Source organism: Anabrus simplex, chromosome 5 (genome assembly GCF_040414725.1).
Source record: "Anabrus simplex isolate iqAnaSimp1 chromosome 5, ASM4041472v1, whole genome shotgun sequence".
NCBI classification, from domain to species: domain Eukaryota; kingdom Metazoa; phylum Arthropoda; class Insecta; order Orthoptera; family Tettigoniidae; genus Anabrus; species Anabrus simplex.
In genome coordinates, this window is record NC_090269.1 from 363,348,752 (window position 1) to 363,372,449 (window position 23,698).

Here is a 23,698-nt window from a genome sequence, read left to right on the forward strand (position 1 = left end):
CTGGGTGTTTGTGCTGTCCCCAACATCCTTGCAACTCACACACCACACATAACACTATCCTCCACCACAAGAACACGCAATTACCTACACATGGCAGATGCCGCCCACCCTTATCAGAGGATCTGCCTTACAAGGCTGCACCCGGCTAGAAATAGCCACACAAAATTTTTAAAAAGACCATACCTAAAGCCCCCAATGTTTCAGATGGTATTCTATCACAGCCTATATATTACCTTCCTTTCCCTGAGGTCCTGGACTTCTTTCTCCACTTCCCATTTTTCTATCATTGGTCCTTTGTCATCTTCATCACATTCTTATTCACCCTCCAATACTAATCTTGAAGAATCATACTACTCTTCTATGAGGTTTGTACATAAAATAGTGGCAAGACTGCTTAAGTGTTCTATGCAATGTCACAAGCTCCAACTGTTGCCCTTCACTGCCTGCTAGTGAAAGCATGGTGTTGTAACAATGTCCTTAGAATTTCAGTATAGTCATCAATCTGTGTGACACATGTTCAAGAACATTCCCACCCTGCATACCATTGAGTTCCTCATCACCTCACAGGCGTACAGAAATGGCACTGGTATGCTGTAGCTGGTGCTCATCTCGGCAGATATTGCAATGAAGGGAACGCATTACTACAGTTCAACTTCGGGGCTCAGCATGCCAATGATGTCACTTTTGGCACCACTGCCAATATGGCTGCCTCACATTTAGCAGATGGTTCAGAAATATGGCGGTGATTATAATGAAGGGATGTGATGGAATTTTGCTGATGATCGCAATAAACTCTTAGGTAATATCTGAGTTGCCAACATTCTACATACAACTCCTGCATTTATGTCTTCCATATCTTTTTTTCTTTAACAGATGGTCATCTTTCCCCATTTGTTAACATTCCTTGTTTGCCAATTTTTCTTGGTTCTCCCGTTGTTGAACTCTTTGCTGCTCTCTAAATTTCTTCCATTTCTTTCTTGCTTTTCTAGTTTCCCTTCCCCTTCACATTGCTTTCCCATTTAACCCTCTCCATCCTTCTCAGGAGACCTTTTTAATTCACTGTTCAATTTTAAATATATTTTTTCTTCTGAAGAATCATTTTTCCATTTCTATTTAACTGAGTATGTCCTGTGTGATACATTCCTTTTTATTTCTTCTTGTTCCAAATTCTCTGACTTCTTTGCCTAATGTTTCTATTATTGAATCCCTGATGGTACCTCGTTCTGATACACCTGTACTCTGTTTCATTCTTTCCAATTATTGCTCCATTGCACTTGTAAGGGGTTCAGTATCTTTCTTCAGCTTTACCAAATTCCACTTCCTTACATGTTGTTTACTTTTAATATGTTTCAGTTGTGTTCTTATATCTGCCACAGCAGGTTATGGTCTGTACCAGCGTCTGCTCCAGTAAAGGTTTTGGCCATCTGAACCTTTGATTAGTTGAAATGAAATCTATCTGGTACCTAGCTTTTATCACTGGGACTCTTCCACGTATAAAGTCTTGGCTTATGATTCCTTAACCACATGTTAGCAATCTTATCAACTTCTCTTCCCTTCTGTTCTGTTGTCCTAGTCCATATTATCCAAATATATTTTTTTGCCTCCCTCTGAACCCTGATGATGGAAGAGTTCTTACTTGGTTCTTTCCATTTTTTTTTTGACAACCTCTTTATATTTCTTGCTCTGCCTCATGTGCCTGATGTGGGTATTTACTTTACCTTCCTTCACCTTTATGCAATTAGGCCAGGGGGACTGTGTGCCCCTAAAAGGGTTCTCCTGCTCTGATCTCTGTTTCCTTCCTGTTGTCACCAGTCAGTCAGTTCAATGTCAATTCAGAGCAGGTCCTCGCGAAGCTCATCATTCCTCCTTTTCCACAGCATACCCAAAGGGACCTTACTCAAGGAATGAAATCCACCAGTATAATGGGCCAGTGATGGTTGCTCATCCACGTGACATATCCGGCCCACTCCAGTCATATGCTTCGCATCAGACCCATGAGGTTTTCAACATTGTAGAGGTCCTCCAGCTCGTGAGACACGCCCTAAACTGAACCATAGATCTTCCGCAATTACCTTCTCTTGAAAACGAAGATTTTGCTGAGATCTTGCGTCCGTACACTCCAAATTTCCCATCCGTATAATACAACTGGCTGAAACAACGTCACATCTTGAACTGTCTCTATAGGTTTCTTGACTTGAAAAAATATCACACCGGGCGAGTTGGCCGTGCGCGTAGAGGCGCGCGGCTGTGAGCTTGCATCCGGGAGATAGTAGGTTCGAATCCCACTATCGGCAGCCCTGAAAATGGTTTTCCGTGGTTTCCCATTTTCACACCAGGCAAATGCTGGGGCTGTACCTTAATTAAGGCCACGGCCGCTTCCTTCCAACTCCTAGGCCTTTCCCATCCCATCGTCGCCATAAGACCTATCTGTGTCGGTGCGACGTAAAGCCCCTAGCAAAAAAAAAAAAAAAATATCACACTTAGCTATGAAGTGCTATATTCTTACAGCCTGATTAAAAACACAGCATGGGAGTGTAAAAATTCATGACTGCACAAAAAAGATAAACATCTTAGAAACCTAATACATACTAGTGATGGTAAATAACTCTGCATCAGAGTATATTTAATAGTGATTAATATCAAATCAAATAATAAGTGATAGATAAAATTATCATCAATTTTTTGGTTTGACTGTTGTAATACTCTCTGTCAAAAGTTTTCTCTGCAACTGCAAACCTACAGAAGTATTTCCATGCACCTTATTTCATGGAGACTGCTTTAACTGCTTCAAGATACAAAAATGCTCGAAAGTCATTTTCTCTTCAGATAAAATCTTTGATATTTGAGGTAAATTGTAAGCTCTCTTCTTGAAAATCTGCATATTAACTAAAGACAAGGAGAAATTCTCAAAAGAGATTCTACTACATCCAAATAGACTTCATCATGATGCTGATGGATTACAAAAACTATTTAGAGGAAGAAAATTAAACAAACAAAAAATTCTGCATGGACAATGTGCAAGAAGGTGAAGAGAGGAAGAAAGCTACACAACAAAATGTAGTACCAGACAATATGACTAAATTATCACTGGTAGAAGTAGTAGTAGTAGTAGTAGTAGTAGTAGTAGTAGTAGTAGACAGAAGAATGTAATATTTCATGCAACAGAGGTGAGAGATTAGTGATACAGTAGATACATAACCCTCCAGATCACTTAGCTAATGATCACAGTGCACCTCAATCTGTTTGAAAATTATACTATCATGACATGTCATGCAACAGTGTAAGAAAATTTCTGTGTGCAAACAATCTCATTCAAGCTTTTATCATTTAGTGTTCAGTATTTATTCATTTTTATATTTTTTATATTTTGAAAATAAATGCTCACTGTTAATATAGTTTAATCTCAAATATTTTATTAAACCTTTTCATAGATAGTTGAGGTTAGATTGTGAATGTAGACATAAAATACATCCAACACAAATTTGATGCTTGGTAACTTTGTAATTTAAAATACAAGAGAACATACCTGTAAATATGCAGTAGCATGAAGTCAATATAAAATACAAAAAAAAAAAAGAGAGGAAGAGAAAGGAGATACAAGTATTTACCACTATAAGATGTAGCGATACAGAAGAATTTCTGTGGGAAATATAGAAATTTGGCATGGTAGACACAAGGAAATATGGCTCTTTGGCTGAACGGTCAGTGTAGCGGCCTTCGATTCAGAGGGTCCCAGTGTTCAATTCCCAGCTTGACAAGAGATTTTAGGCATATCTAGTTAGTTCTTCTGACTCAGTGACTGAGTAAAATGTAACTTAAAAGCTCTTCAGTAGTCAAACACATAGGTTAAATATAAATATTATACCACAACATACCTGTAAAAAAAAACACATTTTTAAACAATAGATAAAAATATACACTATTAAACAAAGAATGGCATATTTCGTTCTTAAAAGGACATCATCAGATTTTATCAAGTCATACTGAAATATTTAGAAATAATATGTATGTTTATCTCTGTTTAATATTTAGGAACTTAAATTCTAGAACTTAATAATGTCCTGGTTTGTCTCCACTCCAGCATTAACTGCGAGGTGTTCATCGACTGAAAATTCTAAATATTAAATAGAAATGAACATAAATATTTTTTATTATTATTATTATACAATCTTCCTGCAACAGCTGCAGGTTGCCCAAAGACAAAGAGTACCTTCACAACAATAATGGATGTGGATACAATAGATAATGTGTTCGTATGATGTTAAATGTAGGCAGTCGAGTGAGGCATGTCAAACATTTATTTGAGGTCCGCAAGCATGGTTCTTGAAGATCATGATGGACTTCTTGAGTGTGGTAATGGCGATGTTATAGATAAAATCTCTATTTAGCCCAAAGGTGACTTGATAGAATCTGGTGATGTACTTTTAAGAATGAAACATGTCATTCTTTGTTTAATAGTGTGTATTTTTATCCCTTACTTGATAATTTTTTTAAAGGTATGTTGTAATATAATATTTATATTTAACCTGTGTGTTCGATAGACTGAAGAGCTTTTAAGTTACATTTAACTGAGTAGACACTGGAAAGTGTGGCTTCCTTCTTAACAAATTAGTGGCTGAGTGTTTGTATTTGTCTTAATAGACCCCTCTTCATTAAAACACAGCACACCATATTACTAACCACCACAGAAGCACATAGGGTAGTTGAATACATTTCTCCTCAAAGGGCAGGGCATATGACCATAAAACTAAACCAAGTGCACATGTGCTACAGAGAATGCACCTGTGAGAAAAATGGCAGAGGAAGAGGTCATAAGGAAATACGAGTAATTCATTTTAACCCTTTGGCACTCAGCCTCTATGCAGGGGTTTGCTCCAAGACATTCAGACTAATTTCTGTCATTTTCCGAACCAAATTACAGAAAATCAACACGCAAACAGTTTAACACATTAAAATAAAATAAATCACACTAATACAGGAAACTATGAGCATTTCAGAAATGAATATACCTAGAACGTATTGTTATCGATAAAGCCAAAAAAATTATTAAATTTTGAAAATAATTTTTTTTTTTTAATTTTTGGTTTTCAATGCCTGAAAAAATCAGACATTATTGCGTCTTCCTTCTTTACTCTTAGATGTGAAAGAAAGAACATTTAATTCTGTATAATTTGATATCAGTATTATGTGTATGCTGCAATTCACTCATGAAGCATGGCAAGAAAGTTATTCAGTGTACATGTAACGGTCATCGATGTCAGGTCCTCGCGGTCCGGTGCACGGTGAGCAGCTGTGACTGTGTCATTTCCCACATAATGCGAATCACTTTCGGTAAAAGAAGATCATTATTACTGTCTAAATCATCTGAAAATTCAAGGATATCGGCTTCTTTCGGCCTTGAATATGGCCTAGCCATTACGATAAAAAGATGACACAAGAACGTGCAACAATGGAGTTATGAAAAGGAGTAAAATTACAGTTTGCGAAGTGAAGCGAACACACGATATAAGAAAGAAACAAAATATACTCTAACCTAAACTCATACCAAGATCAAATTGTTGTATTTATAAGCCAACCAAAACAGATCCACGCAATAACAACTTCAAATAACCACAACATAAACATTCACGGTCAACAGATTTCATTTGTCGAAAATAAAAATATTTTGTATGGCTGGTGGATATATCTGTAGAGTAAAACGCAAATTCAACGCTTTAAGGTACCGTCACGATTAACTGTTACGATTTAACAGCCACGCAAATGACCAAAATCCCTAAATAGGACAGAGCCAATGTATCGGCGCCATGGGCTTTCTGCCATAACCTCTTGCGTCGAATCGGCGTGCTGAGTGCGAAAGGGTTAAGATTCACAAAGAAGAAAAGTAGCAAGTGTTAGTTGCTATGTGCCCTAGGTACAGGAAGAAAAATTGACTATATTGCAAGCTTGGCCTGGTTATGTTACTTGTGAAAGAAAGGAATGTGTTTCTGTAATGTTTTAATGTGGAAATTTAAAGACACATATCACTTGTTGTGTGGCGTTTTAATACAAACTGCAACAAGTACTTCAGTACTTTTAGAGTAAAGAGAGAAGAATTAGTGACATTTGAGTAGACATGAAGATATCTGTTGATCAGTAAGCTGTTGTAACCAACTTGATCAAAGGTTCGAATCCATTACAGGCAACTGATAGCAATTACAGAGATGAATATGTGTTAGGTGCTGATAAAAATATAAAGATTAAATAATTTCTTAAGGTTACTCAGATGTTGTATATATGATCTTCTTCTGTCATATCATCAATGGACCTTTACAGTCATTTAAGCCAGATTAACAGCTTTTCAGAATAAGTTAACTGATTAACACTGACATAAAATTCCTAATTAAAAAAAAAAGAAAGGTTTACATCCAAGTCTCCTTGACTTTTCTTACAAGACGAGTTGCTGGAGATGGTACTTCTGATTATTAGTGATAGGGACAAAGTGTGCCCTTTTTTTTCTTCCCCAACTTAAGTTTTCAACCTATGGTGGCACTTGTCATCTATGTTTATATGCCAACGTCTGAAGGTGGTGACAATGAGGTGGATGGATTAAATCTATGAACAGACTGCGGAAGTGTTAGAGGAGAATGGAGTGTGCCAAGTGAGGGCAATATTGAAAGGTAACTGGAAATGGCATGGTGGGAAGTGAGGAAAAGAATAATTTGGCTGAAAAGTATGGACTTGGAAGAAGAAATGAAAGAGGAGAGGAGCTGTTAGCCTTCTGTCAGAGCCACAACCTTTGAATAGCCAGTATTGATTCAAAAAAACATCCAGGAGACTATATCCTTGGAACAGCCCTGGAGACAGGGCCTGATATCAGACTCAGTCTTTAATAGGGCCCAGATTTTTATGTAATATCAAAGTGCAAGATATGTACATAAAAATGTAGCGAATATCGGTGAAATATGTAATATTCACAAAATATGTAAAATATGTGCTGATAAAAATATAAAGATGAAATCATTTCTTAAGGTTACCCAGATGTTGTATATATGACCTTCCAGACATTCCAACTACCAAAATCTTTAATTACGGACTTTGCACTTTCTGCCTTGAAATCATCAAGAAGTATTTTAAGAAACCATCTTTGGTGATTTTCTTTAAAATGATATATGATATTCGTAAAATATGTAATAGTATTAATGCACTAAATTTACAAAAAGTTTGTATATTCCTTTTATATAGTGTAACACTTCCTCACTTTAGAAGTCGCCTAAAACAATTAATGCTGATTAATACTGTGTAATGGAAAAATAAATAAAAGTCTATTGAATTTTAAAGAAAATCAACAAAGATGGTTTCTTAAAAAACTTATTGACGATTTCAAGGCGGAAAGTGCAAAGTCCGTAATCAAAGATTTTGGTAGTTGGAATGTCTGGAAGTAGTCAACAAATTTTCGAGGTATCGTGCCCCTACTCCTGATTAACAAGCCTACGACTTTGATCGTTTTTTAGGATGTATGCTTCCTTGCAGAATGGAACTGTGGGCTCGTATATTCTCTTCTTCTCATGATCAACATTGTTAGGTTGACTCATGGAGGATGTGAAGCGGATGGTTGGATCGATTATACATCCTACGATGTTGTCTTAAGGTTAAGATGTGAGACAACCAACATTTTAAATAATACATCCATATTTTATGACAAAGTCATTGCTGTTGTTTTAGATAATTTATATAGTCTACTGCTTTCTAATTTTGAAAGTATTAAATAACAAAATTAAAGGCATAATCAAAAATACTTCAAACATTTAAAAATAATAATATGCACTGTAAATCGCAGACTACATTACACAATGTATTGTTGTAGCTAATTTCCTATTGCCCTCATGCCCTGAAAATGAACAAATGCATGTTACTAAATAAAGTTAATAGAGAATCTGTCTTTACACCCCTATTAAGTAATACATATAGTATGGTAACTTTTTATCGTGAGGCGCAGTGTTTCACCAAGTACTTCTCTATGATTTTTTGGTGCTGATCCGAGAAAATTCTCGTGTAGGCTGAGAGAGACCGTTCAGCATTGCAGAAAGTCACCAGTGCATATTTTAAAAGATAAAACTGGCTGGGTGAAATGTCTTCCAGGGGCTCTTTTTTTGTTCGCCACTAACAATGTTGCAAACATAGATAGCTTGAATAAGCTAGATTTCGTTTCAAAACTGCATGGAGTTTGTTAGAAACTCTGACCAATGAAAGTCACCTAGTCTTCCCAGATTCTGAGAAATAATTAGTGCTTCTGTATGGAGTTGAGGCACTCGGACCTACTGTATTTCACAGACAAAGAGTAAGAAATTGCAATTTTAAAGGAATTTTAAAGCTAACTGTATGAGATGAAATTACCAATTATTTTACTACAGTCTGTAAATTAAATGAGCTGACACAATATTTAATTATTTTGAATAATTGCCTAGATATGTACAAAAATGTTAATATTCTTCACATAATATGTAAAAATATGTCAAATGAAACACAGGTACAACCATATCAGAACCACAATTCACTGACGTTTTTCATTTTCAGTTGTCAGGAATGGAATACGTAATTACATAAGAATCCGGGCTGCAGTCATTACTAACTAAATGTTCACAAAAACAGCATAAAGATGGCTAAAACCTTCTATGGAGCAGGCGTAGACACAGATCATAACTAAACGCAATTGAAATATTTTTACAAAGAAACAGATTGTTAGGAAGTGGGATGTTGAAAGGCTGAAGGGTGAGGAAGCCTACTTAAGAGGGGTGGACCAAAGTTGAAAAATATACGGTAGAGTATGGATATATCAGAAGAATAGATGAACATAAAGGAAGCAATGCCAGGACTTTTGGAAGAAGAAATCAAAAAGACTGGATCACAAATTAAATGCTAGACAAAATGGACGAATGTAGAAAGCCGTAAAATGATCCTTCAGAGGAGGGGATGAAACAATATAAGAAACTGACCAACAAGCTGAGAAAGATGACAGCCAGGGTCAAAGAGGACTGGATGAAAAAGCAGTGTGATGAGGTAGAGCTGTTGGAAAGATGAGGGAAAACAGAAGAAATGTGAAAAAGAGTGAAGAGTTTGATGAGGAAAGAACCTAAGAAAATGAAGAATCAAGGAATGTTGAACTATGAACCATGACATCAGGAGGAGAAGAAAGTAGAGAGGTTTTTTTTTTTTTTGCTAGGGGCTTTACGTCGCACCGACACAGATAGGTCTTATGGCGACGATGGGATAGGAAAGGCCTAGGAGTTGGAAGGAAGCGGCCGTGGCCTTAATTAAGGTACAGCCCCAGCATTTGCCTGGTGTGAAAATGGGAAACCACGGAAAACCATCTTCAGGGCTGCCGATAGTGGGATTCGAACCTACTATCTCCCGGATGCAAGCTCACAGCCGCGCGCCTCTACGCGCACGGCCAACTCGCCCGGTGTAGAGAGGTTTGGGTGAGCTTTGTCAAAGAGTTATATGGCACGGAAGCAGAACGTGGAAGAATGGAACTGGAAGATGAAAAGGAATGTACAGCAGATGAACGGGGAGCAAAGACAGAAATATGGGAAGTCGAAAAGGCTATGAAAGGAAGGCATGTACAATGAAACACTGTCAGAGGCACTTAAGGTCTTAGCAAATGGTGCAAAATGAAAGAAAAGACTGGCTAATCTGGTCAGCAGCGTGTATGATACAACAGTGTGGTCTGAATAAGATCATTCCAGTTCCATTACCAAAGAAAGTCAGGCTGGGTGGCCCAAGTTGTTGAGGTGCTGGCCTTCTGACCCCAACTTGACAGGTTTGATCCTGGCTCAGTGTGGTAGTATTTGAAGGAGTTCAAATATGTCAGCCATGTGTCGTCGGTAGATTTACCAGTTCATAATAGAACTCGTGCTGGACCAAATTTTGGCACCCTGGCATCTCCAAAAACTGTCAAAAGTAATTAGTGGGACAGAAAACCAATAAAAACATTATCACCAAAGAAATATAAAGCCGAAGAGTAGAAAGAATTTAGAATGATTAGTTTCATATTCCATGTAACTAAAGCTGTGATCAGACTAGTACTGAATCTTCTTGGCCCACCAAGCTCGATAGTTGTAGTCACTAAGTGTGGCCAGTATTCGGGAGATAGTGGGTTTGAACCCCACTGTTGGCAGCCCTAATGATGGTTTTCCGTGATTTCCCATTTTCACACCAGACAAATGCTGGGGCTGTACCTCAATTAAGGCCATAGGTGCCTCCTTCCCACTCCTAGCCCTTTCCTCTCACATTGTCACCATAGGACCTATTTGTGTCGGTGTGACATAAAGCAACTTGTGAAAAAAATCTTCTTGGCCTTTTTCCCCCAATTACTTGGGGTCAGCACTCGATGTGGATTTGGCCCAGTTTTACAGCCAGATGCCCTTTCTGATGTCAATCCTATGTGGAGGAATATATATACTACTGCATATTTCTGTGGTGGTTGGTAGTGTGGTGTGTCTTATGTACGGTAGATGAACAGAAGTGTATTGAAAAGAACACCCACTCTCCGAGCTGAAGGAATGAACCATAATCAGTTAAAAACCTCAATCCAGCCAGAAATCAAACTACAGGCTCAATGAAATGAAGGCTAGTACACTGACCATTCAACAAAGGAGACAGACCAGTATTGAGGAGAATAGAAAAGAAAACAGAAGAGAATATGGGAGAAGACCAGTTTGGATTCAGGACAGGAAGAAGGACAAGAGATGTGATTGCATGTCTACACATGATTGCAGAAAGAATGTTGGAGGTGCAACAGGAAATGTGTGTATGTTTCATAGGCTGGGGAAAAGCATTTGACAAAGTGGACTGGTACATACTAATGAAGATACTGAAAACAAGAAAAAAATTAGAATTTACTGACTGTAACGATAAAAGATTAATTAAGGAGCTTTACACAGAAAAGAGAGAATGAAAGTTAGAGCAGATGAAGACAAAGAACTAGAGGAGACTGAAATTGGAAGAAACTATTAGAGATATGTGCCTAGGATGCTGCATGTCACATTACACTTCAATGTGTGTCCGGAGAAGCTGACAGAGAGGGCCGTGGAGGAAGCAAGAGGATTCGTAAGAGGAGAAAGAGTGAAGACCATCAAATATGCTAATGACATAATGATGCTGGCAGAACTGCAAGAAAAGTTGCACAGGATGCTGCAGGAGTCGGAAAGGATTTTGGAATAACTATAAATATGGGCACAACAAAAATGATGAAAATCAGACGAGAAGAAGGAACTGTGGATATGTCAATAGAAGGAAAAAAATAATAGAACAAGCATCATTATTCGCATCATTATTCACATATCTTGAAAGGTGATGTGAAACAACAGCTGTGGAAAATAAGTGAGGAGCAGAATAGCTATGGGAAAAGTAGGTGGAAAAATGAAAAGGCTTCTAACCACTAGAGCACTACCAGTCAACCTAAGGAAGGGATTTGCAAAATATTTTGGAGTGCAGTGATGTATGGAAGCAAAACATGGACACTTAAGAAAAAAGCAAGAAGACAAAATGATAGTAGCTTGGACGCATCATGAGGAGGAATTGTTTGCAAAGAAAAGTGATGGAGGAAAAAAATTAATGGGAAGAGGAACAAATATACCATGATATAGAATGCTGACTTGATATCCGGAGAGGAAGAAAATATCAAAAGATGAAGGGAGAAGCACAGAACAGAGAGACTTTGAGGATGTCCAAGGACATATCCACACAGACGACAATTTTACATCACTTCCAACTCTTTCCTCAAACATTGCATTTTCAAATCACTATGAATACTGTTCTGACAATTTACTAACTGATATATACTGTATATATATTCATTGTTTTCTGACAAATCCAATGATTTGGGTCAAGCAAATTAATTTCAAATATAAGTTAGAGACAGGGAGGGGAGGGGGGAGGAGTGAGTTATCATATTACCAAAAAATGTTGAGCAATAGGAGCAACTGATCTCATTTATGCAGTAGGAAATGATAAAATCATGATGTAATACAAAATAAATGGAAATGTCAAGTGCTATATTCTGAATAAGGAAATGGCACATAGTAAAGGAAAATAAGAAGAGGCTAAGTGTTTATTGTAAGATCTGTCCAGTCTTGCAAAAATAAAAACTGGTAAGTCTGACCTTCTGATCACCATAAAAATCACTACACTGACAATGGCTCCTTTAATGACTGATTTAATGGTGAAATTAGTCCCTCTGTGATAAGTTTCAAACTCAAGGACATTCAGTATGGATTAATCTTAAAGGACTGCTTGCTCCTTTCTTTCCTACAATTGATCCATTGCCTGTGATAAGAAACTAAATACCAACGTATGATTCATCTGTTATTTCTCTTTCTATATGGCATTTGTATATCGAATATTTGTAACTATTTCACTTATAGTGGTAGATAATTGCTTCCTTATTTCTATCCTTTTTCAAGTGTTCAACAGAGGTAAACTGACAGTCACATCCAAATTTATGTTGTGGAGTCACAATTTTCCAACAAGAAAAAGAGAAGATTAGAAAATATCTTACTTTCTACAAGTTAGAGTGAAAAAAGCTGTTTAACTTCAAGAGGTCATTAATCAAGTGACTGAACAACTGCATTGTTTTAAAAAAGGAAGTAAGTTCCACTTTATGTGACTGTTGATGTTGTGGTCATAACCATTGATTCTCCAGTCTTATGATAAATCGAAGCTACATTTCCAAAATCCCACATGCACTGATTAGGATTCGAATTACGGCCATGTTGGTGACAGGCTGTGTCAACATCCTTCAAGGTATCATGCCCTTACAGCACATTCTAATTTAACAATTAGTGATTATATCAAGGGAATACAAATGGAAAGTAATAACTCACCAAGATTACAACTAATAGACACAAGTCAATTATTCAAAACTCAATCTTGTTCAAGGGTTCCGTAGAGTATCTTAGCAAAAAGAATTGCAATTTACTCGCTCTAATATGGAACATTTATCACATTTCATATACACAAAAATGTAACCATTCCTTTTTCATACCTGCCTAAAGCAAAAGCAGACATAATATATACATCTAGGCCCACTGCTAAACGACATAAAATTGTACATGGAATTTGAGCAAGGTACTTTCAGGCTGAATGAATGCAGCAATTGCACTGATCTATAAGCAAGGGAACAGGAGGAGGAGGAGGATGGAAACAATAATGGCAATGACAAAGAAAGTTGAGACGATGGTAAATAAGCTACAGTGTCATAAAGCAGCAAGAATAAATCAAATTAGACCTAAAACAGTATAATATAGAGTGAAAGTAGATAATATGGCTTCCAAGAGTGAAAAGAGTACCATGGAATCTGATTGAACAAAGGCAGTAATTGTACCAATCTATACGGAAGGGGACAGGAAAGATTGCAGGAAGGATTGCAACATCTATTGAGGTATTTCTTTGATCAACATACCAATCTAAAAGGTCCGGGGCATATTAGAAGAGAGGCCGTGGCCACTGGCGGAGAGTAAATTCGATGTAAACAAGTATGATTTCAGACCACATGGAGGCTGTCAGGACCAGATAATCAGTGTGTGTAGTGTAACTAAATAATGCTGCGAGAGGAACAGACAATTATGCTTATGATCAGTAGATCTAGGGATGACATATAGCAACAGAGTACCAAAGGAAAAAATGATGGCCCTACTGACAGGCTATGGTATAAGGTGGAAAGTTATTGCAGGTGATCGAAGCAATTAGGTTAGCAATCACGCCACAGTGGAGTAGAGGGTAGAATGATAGTTAAATAGTTAGTAGTTAAAAGGGTTAGATAACGAAGTAATCTTTCATCCTTACTGTTCATAGTTTATATGGATCCTTTACGAAAAACATAAAATGGCAGAGAGGGATACATTTGGGTGGAAATGTAAGCAGTTTAGCCTCTACTCACAATAGCAGACCATGTTGAAAGCTTGTACTCTATATCTTGGAGCTTAAAAAGAACTGCAATCTGTATATGAAAATTAGCATTTCAGCGACTAATGACACACTAAATATTTATCTTTCATGACTGCATTGTACTTGAACTAGACTTTCATCTTTTTGTGTCTAATACTTTGAAGAGATGTTAATTACAGATCAAAAATGGAGAACTGGACACCAGTGGGAACCGAACCCACCACCTGCAGATTTCATGTCTGATGCTCTTCCAATTCAGCAACAGCGGCCTCGGACATTCTTGTTCTGTTGGTGGCGATCTGAGCAATAGGTCTGGCACTACGGTCAGCACAACTGTAGAATGCACAATAGTCTCCCGCAGTGGGCCACTCAAACTGAATATTATAAATACGTGGCCTTAGGATGTTTTATTCATAAACTGGAAGTAAGAGACTCTGAAGTAGGAAGTATGACTGCTGGTACAAACAGGCAGAAACAATGACACAATGGAACTTGCAATGAGGACATAATGCTGAGTTAGGAATGAACGTGAAGATGAAGCTGTGCGTATGAACCAGCATCGCCCATGATGATACTGGTTAGACTCGATTTTTAATTATTTCAAGATAAGAGGTGTATAACTAGATGAAGACACAATATTAGTTGTATGCAATGTGGAAGCACTTTATTCATCATAGATGATGTTCTTTTATTTGTTTACATTTTTCTAAAAATTCCTTAACTGTTTAGTGTTTTTTTTTTTTTGTCTACACTGGGCACTCACTATGGTTTGGAGCAATAACCAGTCAGCATGGAGTGTCGACCAGTGCTTGTCATGCAGTGAGCATTGCACTTGGTGGAGTGAAGAGCTCTATTCACACGGTACATTCAAGTATTGCACTGCGATCTCACAGTTATGTTTGAAGACATTTGCAATACATTTAACTCATTTCTCTTTAAGTGGAGGGTTTGAACTTTCAAATGATATCTATTTTGAAAGTGTTTTGTTCAGCAAAATTCAAGTGTTAATCCAAGGAATGTTTTTCTCTGCCACCAGATGCAACCGCTGCATTTTTCCTTTACTCTTGGGGAAGAACCCCTGATTGTCAACATAACCATCTCTCCTTATAACCAGCTGTCTTAATGAGTGCTTCTGGTGTGAAAAATTGTACTGCCTTGCTGGGATTGCACTTCCTGACATCTGTCGGGAGATATCGGCAAAGAGTGAAAAGAAAAAAATTGGTACGTCTGAATCTCACCCTCTACATGATCACCAGCCAGCTTGTCCACGTTTGACTTTGAGGAAAAATTTCCTCAGAACAACGGAGGCTCTCGTAGTGACTGCACACCAATCCCGAATTTGTAAATAGTGAGGGAGATTCAAATAATCCGAAGAATGGCTGACTCCAATCGAAGAACTCCCTCCTGGTCATACAGAAGATTAGCTAACGTGGAAATCTCTCAATAGATTGTGCTAAGTGTTACAAGATGAAAATCTAACCTGCTGAAGTGAGGTTTTTGAGTAGACTCACTGTTATGTGATTGCGGTTCTCCACAGACAACGCCTCATCTTCTCCAATGCAAACTGTGTCCAACTTCATGTTATATGGAAGACCTCATGCAAACAACACCTGAGTCCCTGAAAGTGGCTAACTATTGGTCAGCAACTACTGTATATAAGTTTGTTCTTCTACCATGTTCTGTGGTTTTCTTAGACCATTCCGTTGTGGTTTGTCACTTCTACAGACAGTCTTCACATAAAGGAACCAACACAGCATCTACTTTTCCAAGCACCGTGTTCGATAGTCCAGATCTATCACATTGGGACCTTTTTCTTTTTTTTCTTTTATGTTATGATTGTTATCATTATCATCATCATCATCATCATCATCATCAATGTCCCACTCCAGTCGCCTGGGTGTGGTTAATAAGCCTCCTCCACTCCTTTCTGTCCTTACACTTTTCCTGCTCCATTACTTCCGCAACATCCGATCCAGATTCTCTAATGTCCTTCCAAATCTGATCCATCCACCTTCTTCTCGGTCTTCCAACTGGTCTCTTTCCCTTAACTTCTCCTTCCAATTTCCTTCTTGCTACCTGTTCCTTTCCCATTCTTTTTAAATGTCTGAACCATCTCAGTCTTGCTTTCTGTATGTTCTGCACTTACGGTTCTATATTTAGCTCTTCTCTGACTTTAATATTTTGAATTCTATCTCTTCTTGTCTTTTCAATCGATGTTATTAAAAATTTCATTTCTACTGCTTGGATCTTACTATCTTGTCTCTTATTAGTTACCAGCGTTTCTAGTCCGTATGTTACAATTGGTATGAAATACTGTTTACATAATGTTAATTTCATTCCCTTGGGTACTCTGTCATCACATATAAGCTCTCTGAATTGATGATAAAATGTTGTACCTTTATTTAGTCTGTTATTAATTTCAGGATTGATTTCATTACTTCCATTAATAATCCTACTCAGATATGTAAACTGTTCTACATTCTCTAACCGTCTCCGTCTATGTTCACTTGGCTTCTATTTTTCTCTTTTCCACAGTGCATGACTACAGTTCTTTTCTTCTTCTTCTTCTTCTTCTTCCTTTTCTTCTTCTTCTTCTTCTTCTTCTTCTTCTTCTTCTTCTTCTTCTTCTTTTCTTGTATGACCGCATTGGATCACTTTTGTCAGTCCATCATTCGGGTCTCTTTGAAGGGACCGTTCGGGCTTTGCGGTCCTCCCAGTACTTCTTCAGATGCTCCAATCTTCATGCCCTTTCCTTGGTTGAAAATATGCGTGTTGTTGGTTTGTTTCATGTAATGGTAAAGTGGAGGTTTGTATTCTTGAGTTTTGTATTCAATTTTATCTTATTTGTGGTGTCTTCTGTCGTAAGGCCTATTTCCTTCAGATCATCTCTTACTTACAATGGTGGAGTTAGTTTTCTTTTTACTAATTACCATTCCAAACTCCTTCAGATTTTCATTCCAAATGCCCCGTCTCCTTTGTACTTCCTTTTCTCCCTTTCCCCAAATCATGATTGTTATGTTGTTATATATTTGTCTTTTTGTTGTACAGTTTTTATTTATATGTATATATTAGTGCTTCTGATGTGATAAATAAATAAATACCAGCTGTCTTACATCATCACCATCACCATCACCATCACCACAATCATTATCTTTTTACAAGTTGCTTTATATCACACCACCACAGATAGGTCTTATGGCGATGATGGGATAGGAAAGGGCCAGGAGTGGGAAGGAAGTGAACATGACCTTAATTAAGGTACAGCCCCAGCATTTGCCGCACAGCCAACTTGCTCGGTGTATTTTTATTTTCTTGTTTGGGGCCATCGGGGACTACGTCAAGTAACTATAAGGCATTTCTGGAAGCCTTTTCTGCAGCCCAAAAGCATAGTATTCTTTCTTTGGCTGCCTGTCTTCTCTCTTCTACCCAGCCGCTGTTCTGGTTTTGCTCATCGTGGAAGCCCTTAAACTTGTTGAACAGTGATCTGTATTCTGATCAGTTGGAGATGACCTCCTGATTTAGTTCCATGCTCTTGAGGTCCTTCCTTACTTCTTTGGACCATCCATCCTAGATATTATGTCTGTTGTCCAATACATTAAAAATATGTTTCGTTAGGTTGTGTCCATCCTAACAGATGTCCATAGAACTTCAGTCATTGTTTCCTTATTGACTCCATCAATCATTCATTATCCCTGTATAGCACTTCTCTTCCTCGGCATCTACACTGCCCATCTGTTATCTTAGAACCTATTATTTTGCAAAAGATCTTGCAGTCATACTTCTCTCAGTCCAGCCTTTTCTGTCATTCTGAGGCATTCCCTTGTGTGCAGACACTCGGATTTGATCACTGTGTTACAGTGACTGAATTTAGCTTTTCTTGAGATTGCCTCTTTCTACAAATAGCTGCAGCCATCTTCGCTCACCTGTTGTTGTTGTTGTTGTTTTAGAAATTGGAGGCTGAGGAAAAAGTTATTTAAATTATTTTGTAAGATATGACACATCCATCAGTTTCATTTGCTCATATTTTTTCACATTATTGTTCTTCAAAATACATTTTACTTGTCCCAGACATCGACTATCGTAACATAGCACTAATTGGCTGAGAAAGCTCAAATCCTGTACTATTATGGAACATCATGCATTGTAGGTGCATGCACAATGTGTTGTACAGACTGCATACTTGAGCAGTCAATTATGGAATGTTACCATTGGTTAGAACAATTATGATCACATAGATTATTGGAAGATGGGAGGGGGTTCTGTGGATATCAAAAGCAGACGCAATTGCATAATATATGCCATAACATACTTTGAAAGTTGAAATGTGAAACATTCGTTTTCCAGGGGGGAAATGTTGAAGAGCTTGCTGATATCCCAGTAACTCTCAAAATATCAGAGGTACGCACTGGAAATTCGAATACTCATCCAGATCTGTGACCTTGCCAATCGCTCTCTGACCGACGATTACACACCGATTATATGATCTACTTTGCAACTCTCTAAGAGCAACCCTGTTTACTTCCCAAATAAAGACAATATATAAACATCCAATGGGATGATGATGATGATGATAATGATGATGATGAAGACGATGACAGTTTACAAATGAAGCACAATAAAACTTCCTCACTAACTGCCCACAAAAGATAAATTTAATATTCCCTTCTCCTTATTCACTTGCATGTCCTCCATCCTTCAATATGACATCAACTGACCTAAATATATTACTACCGGGCGAGTTGGCCGTGCGCGTAGAGGCGCGCGGCTGTGAGCTTGCATCCGGGAGATAGTAGGTTCGAATCCCACTATCGGCAGCCCTGAAAATGGTTTTCCGTGGTTTCCCATTTTCACACCAGGCAAATGCTGGGGCTGTACCTTAATTAAGGCCACGGCCGCTTCCTTCCAACTCCTAGGCCTTTCCTATCCCATCGTCGCCATAAGACCTATCTGTGTCGGCGCGACGTAAAGCCCCTAGCAAAAAAAATATATTACTGATGTTTTAGTTCAACCTAGCCCACCTAGTAGCATATGATCATCAAGGCATCAAGTCTTTATGCTCTGAAACCACGGTTAGCTGGTTCAAGTCCTGTTGGTGGGAAACAATTTCATCATCAGAATGTTGGCCAGCAGGGTAGGAGAGGTCGTGGTATAAAATTTCCAATCTCACTAGACTGAGTGCCAAAGCCTGGGTTCAATTCCAGACCACTCTGCAGTGTTCATATGGAGTGAGGACATATATCGCTATCGATGGTGCTTCATCCATCGGATGGGAAGGTTAAGCATTGAACAGATCCCTTGGTGTACTTCAACAGGAGTAGGCTATGCACTAACACAGAGTTTCACGCCCTCCCTACCTCACCATCATTACACACCCGGACAGTTCGCCCATGGGTGTCAACTAGAAAGACCTGCATCAGGTCTCTCCATAGGCCACACATCACCATAAATGAATGGGTGAAAACCATAACGGTATAAGTAGTATTTTGTTCATTCAGAGAAAAAGGCATTTAAACATCTTCAACACTCATATAAAGCATGCTATTTGTAGTTATACCACCCATCGCTAGAGCGCAGAATATTACCGCTATCACTTGTATCTCTTTGCTGGTGAAAGGATACATCCTCCCGGAGTTATATCCTGCACTTAACTCATTTTTTAACAAATGACACGTATACCGTTATGGTTTTCATCCATTCAATTACAACCTGATTTAGAAAGAGTTTAAGTGTGTTTTCTAATTCATGTATCATAGTTCTCATCTAGGAGAGCTTTACTTTCCATCTGTTTTCTCACGATGCTACTGTCGTGAACTTCACAGTCATTTTATTATTCTTGCATAGAAGGATGCAACAGACTCCTGGTTTTTCAAGAGTAGTGTAAAAATATTGAAATTTGGGTTGGTTTTGCCAATTTAAATATTTATAGAAATGTATCTTTTATCTCATATTTTTACAAAGGCTCATAAACTGTCTTACCTATTGCTAGTAGTTGTCTGCGGATGGCCTTGTGCAGATGTTGATCCACGTTTGCTACTCACAACTTTGGTGTTTGACACATTCACTGGAAAGCCGGTTCCTTTAGAGATATTCTACCAAAAAAAAAAGGATAATATTATTTCAAGAAAAAGAATTATACAGCATATAAATTAAGCAAAAAGAGACACTAGGAACTCAATATAATGACAAATTTTTCAATTTATAAACATTTATTAAAAGTAAGTACACAATTTTTTAAATTAAATAGCACTTCTCATTCAAACCACTGCAGCATTTTGATAGAAAAAAGCACATTACTAACAATAATTTAGAGAAAGTTGCAACTGTTAATGAAAATTTAAGAATAGCTCGACAAATTCCATTAAGGAAACCTGGAAGCTATTTCTGCATTTATTTCTTTATTTAACCCTTAGCACTCATATCATGGGGCTGTCCTGACACCAGAATTTTCTCACACAGATTCTATGTCGGGACACACCCGAAAACGAATCATTCAAGCTATAACCTCATTGTTCAATTACACCCATCTGAACCGGCTCTGCAGTATCCTCCTGCAATCTGCTGAGGACCCCTTGAAATGCTTCAAGGGTTATTTATTTTCTATTTAGTAACAGGCCCTGTGGAGAGTAATCTCTTGCCATGAAAAAGAGAGCTAATCTTGAATATCAGTGTCCAAAATGCTTAACACTGTCCTTGAATAATGTATCATAGTGTACTACTGTATATTGTTGTATTTTATTCTGTTGGTAAACTGTAAGTAAATTTTCTATAGATTGTTTATGAACAGCATTACCCTGTAAGTGAAGGTATTTAATGGACCTAGAGTGGCAGGTATGTTCCCAGAAATATAAGGGCTAAGGGTTCAACAGCCAATTTTTAATACTGTATAATTCTTTTGTTACAATTCTCTACTTTAGCACTACTGTGCAATGACAAGTAAATCACAAAACCAAGAAGAACTAAAATTTACCTTCACATTTTTGTAGGCTCTGTACTTGAAATTTCCACATATCGTAATCTAAATTCAAAATTACATGAATGATAAAGTTTACTCAAACATGTAACTAAAATTCCCATGATATGGGTACTATCTCCTTCATCACTATCATCATATTTTATCTACCCTCTACAGCCAATCCCATCCAGGACATCTCCCTCCACTAACTTGCATCACATGACTTCACTTTTTATTCTTATTCTTCTTTCAATTTTATGAATGCATAGGATCACTTTAGTCAGTCCATTATCTATTATCCTTGCAGTCCTCCCAGTACTTTTTCATGCGTTCCCATCTTCGTGTTCTTTCTGGTGTTAAAAAATATTTGTCTTGTGAGTTTCTTTCTTGTGAGTGTGGAGTGGATGTTTGTGTCCTCGATTTCTTTTGTTAAATTTTATCTTATCTGGGGTGTCTTCTGGTATAAGGCCAATTTCCTTCATATTCTCTCTCATTTCCCTGATCCATATGCAGCCCGTTGTGGTATTTTTTGAGTCAAAATTATACTGTACCAGTTGTTTCAGGAAGTCCTGAATCCTGCATTCTCATTATGTGTCCAAAGAATCCCAGTCTCCTCTTACCCATAGTACCAGTAACGGGTTCCAACTCTTTGTACACAACTTCGTTGAGTACTATCCTCCAATGGCCATCTTTCCAGTATTTTTTTGTTGATGCAGGTTCTTCCATTTCTTATTTCAATCTTCGGGAGTCTCTACATGTAATTATGCCCATTCTGGTCTGTACTGACTATATACATAGTTTAACCACCTAATCAATACACAATATTGGAATTTTAAAATATTATTTGTGGAACAAATGTGGACATGTTTTGGATCGTCGAGCCATTGTCAGCACACAAACGCTTAAATAATATTAAAAGCACATTAGCATATAAATGTATGAAATGATTTTAACAAAAATACGTTTTAAAGAGAGATCATGAATGCAGTGTTGGTACTCAAGTAACAATATTCATATTCATATTCCCTGCCCCTTCACTATTGTTATTTCGTCTCTGTGTTTTCCAAATTTGTACGTTCCTCATCACCAGATATTTCATTTCAGGCTTGTGTCTATATCATACACCTGTCAGTGTCATATGTTACGCAAACACGTTATGCGAACCGCTTAGTCTGATTGTGATGGTTTGGTCAGCTTCTGCTTCGAACGCTAGCGTTGTGCCACGTCCTGGGGGTCATCTGGTGGCGAATGAACGTACCATTTCCACTTCTATCATAACGACCAAATTCAAAGTGTCATTGTTTAAGAAGCCTTTCTCGAGGACAGTCAAGATTTCTTTTGAGGATGCAGAGCACAGTTCTCTGCAAAACGTTAAGAATTTTACCTTATTTTCTTGACACGCCATAAGCCCAAAAGCCATACAGTATCATGTCTATAAGTATGGGCCGTGAAAGCTATAATGGCAACAATATTCATCTACTTCCTTTAAGACATAATTTCCTAATCTAATATTTCCTGCATCACCTGACTTTGTTCGACTACACTCCATTAATTTTGTTTTGGACGTATTTATTTTCATCGTGTATTCCTTCCCCAAGACTCTCTCCACACCATTCAGTTTCTGCAGATCTTCTGCAGATTCAGATAAAATAACAATATCATCAGCAAATCTCAGGGTTTTGATTTCCCATCCTTGGACTGTGATTCTCTTTAAAAATTTCTCTTTGATTTCCTTCTTTTTCTTTTTTTCTTTTTCACTGCAGACTCATTTTTATACAGATTGTAGATAACTGTTCTTTCTTGGTACCTGAAATCCAATCACCTTCAGAATCTCAAAGAGCTTGATCCAAACAACATTACTGAATGTCTTTTCTAGATATACTACTGACATGTACATGGGCTTGTGTTCTTAATTCAATCCTCTAAGATCAGACATAAAGTCAGGATTGCTACACGTGTTCCTACATTTCTTCTGAAACCGAACTGTCTTTCCATTCTTCTGTAAATACATTAATATGTGTTAAAAGTTTTCAGGCGTGAGATACTAAACTAATGGTGTGGTAGTTTTCGCACTTGTCAGCATTGGCTTTCTTGGAAATAGGTATAACAATGTTCTACCGAAAATCAAATGGCTCTTTTCCTGTAACATACATCTTGTACACTAAATGGAATAACCTCGCCATGTGGTTTCTGCTAAGAGAGGCAGTAATTCTGAGGGTATGTCATCAATTCCAGGTGTCTCATTCCTAGTTAGGTCTCTCAAAGCTGTTTAATTCTGATATCAAAATTCGGTCTCACATTTCAACAGCATCAACAGTCTCTTCTTGTTCCAAAACCATATCATCTACTTCTTTACCTTGGTACAACTGTTGAATATGTTCCTGCCAAATTCCTGCCTTATCTTCTTTTCCTAGCAGCGGTCTTCCATCTGAGCTCTTAATGTTCATACACCTAGTTTCCTTTCTCTAAAGGTTTCCTTGATTCTCCTCTATGCAGCATCTACCTTTCCTAGGACCATACAACATTCAACATCCTTGCACTTCTCCTTCAGCCATTCTTCCTATCTACTGTCTATCTACTTCGTTCTTTAATTGCCTGTATTCTTTTCTGCCCTCTTCATATTTTCCATTCTTGTACTTTCGTTATTCATAAATCAGGTCTAGTATCTTCTGAGTTTTCCAATGATTCTTAGCTGATCTTTCCTTTCCTCTTAACCTTTCCTCAGCAGCCTTACTGACCTTGTTCTTCACGAATGTCCATTCTTCCTCTACTGTGTTTCCTTCAGCCTTTTCATTTAGTCCTTGTGCAACATGTTCCTTGAAA

At 37.7% G+C, this 23,698-nt stretch overlaps 1 protein-coding gene across 1 annotated transcript in view; it reads right to left on the minus strand.

Moving 5' to 3' along the window:
* Window positions 1–23,698, minus strand: part of cyst (rho guanine nucleotide exchange factor 18 cysts) — a 549,231-nt gene that overhangs the window by 191,440 nt on the left and 334,093 nt on the right. Inside the window, exon 13 of the mRNA XM_067147675.2 lies at window positions 19,900–20,012. Coding sequence (XP_067003776.2) covers window positions 19,900–20,012 — 113 coding nt within the window. The remainder of the gene's footprint in view (window positions 1–19,899; window positions 20,013–23,698) is intronic.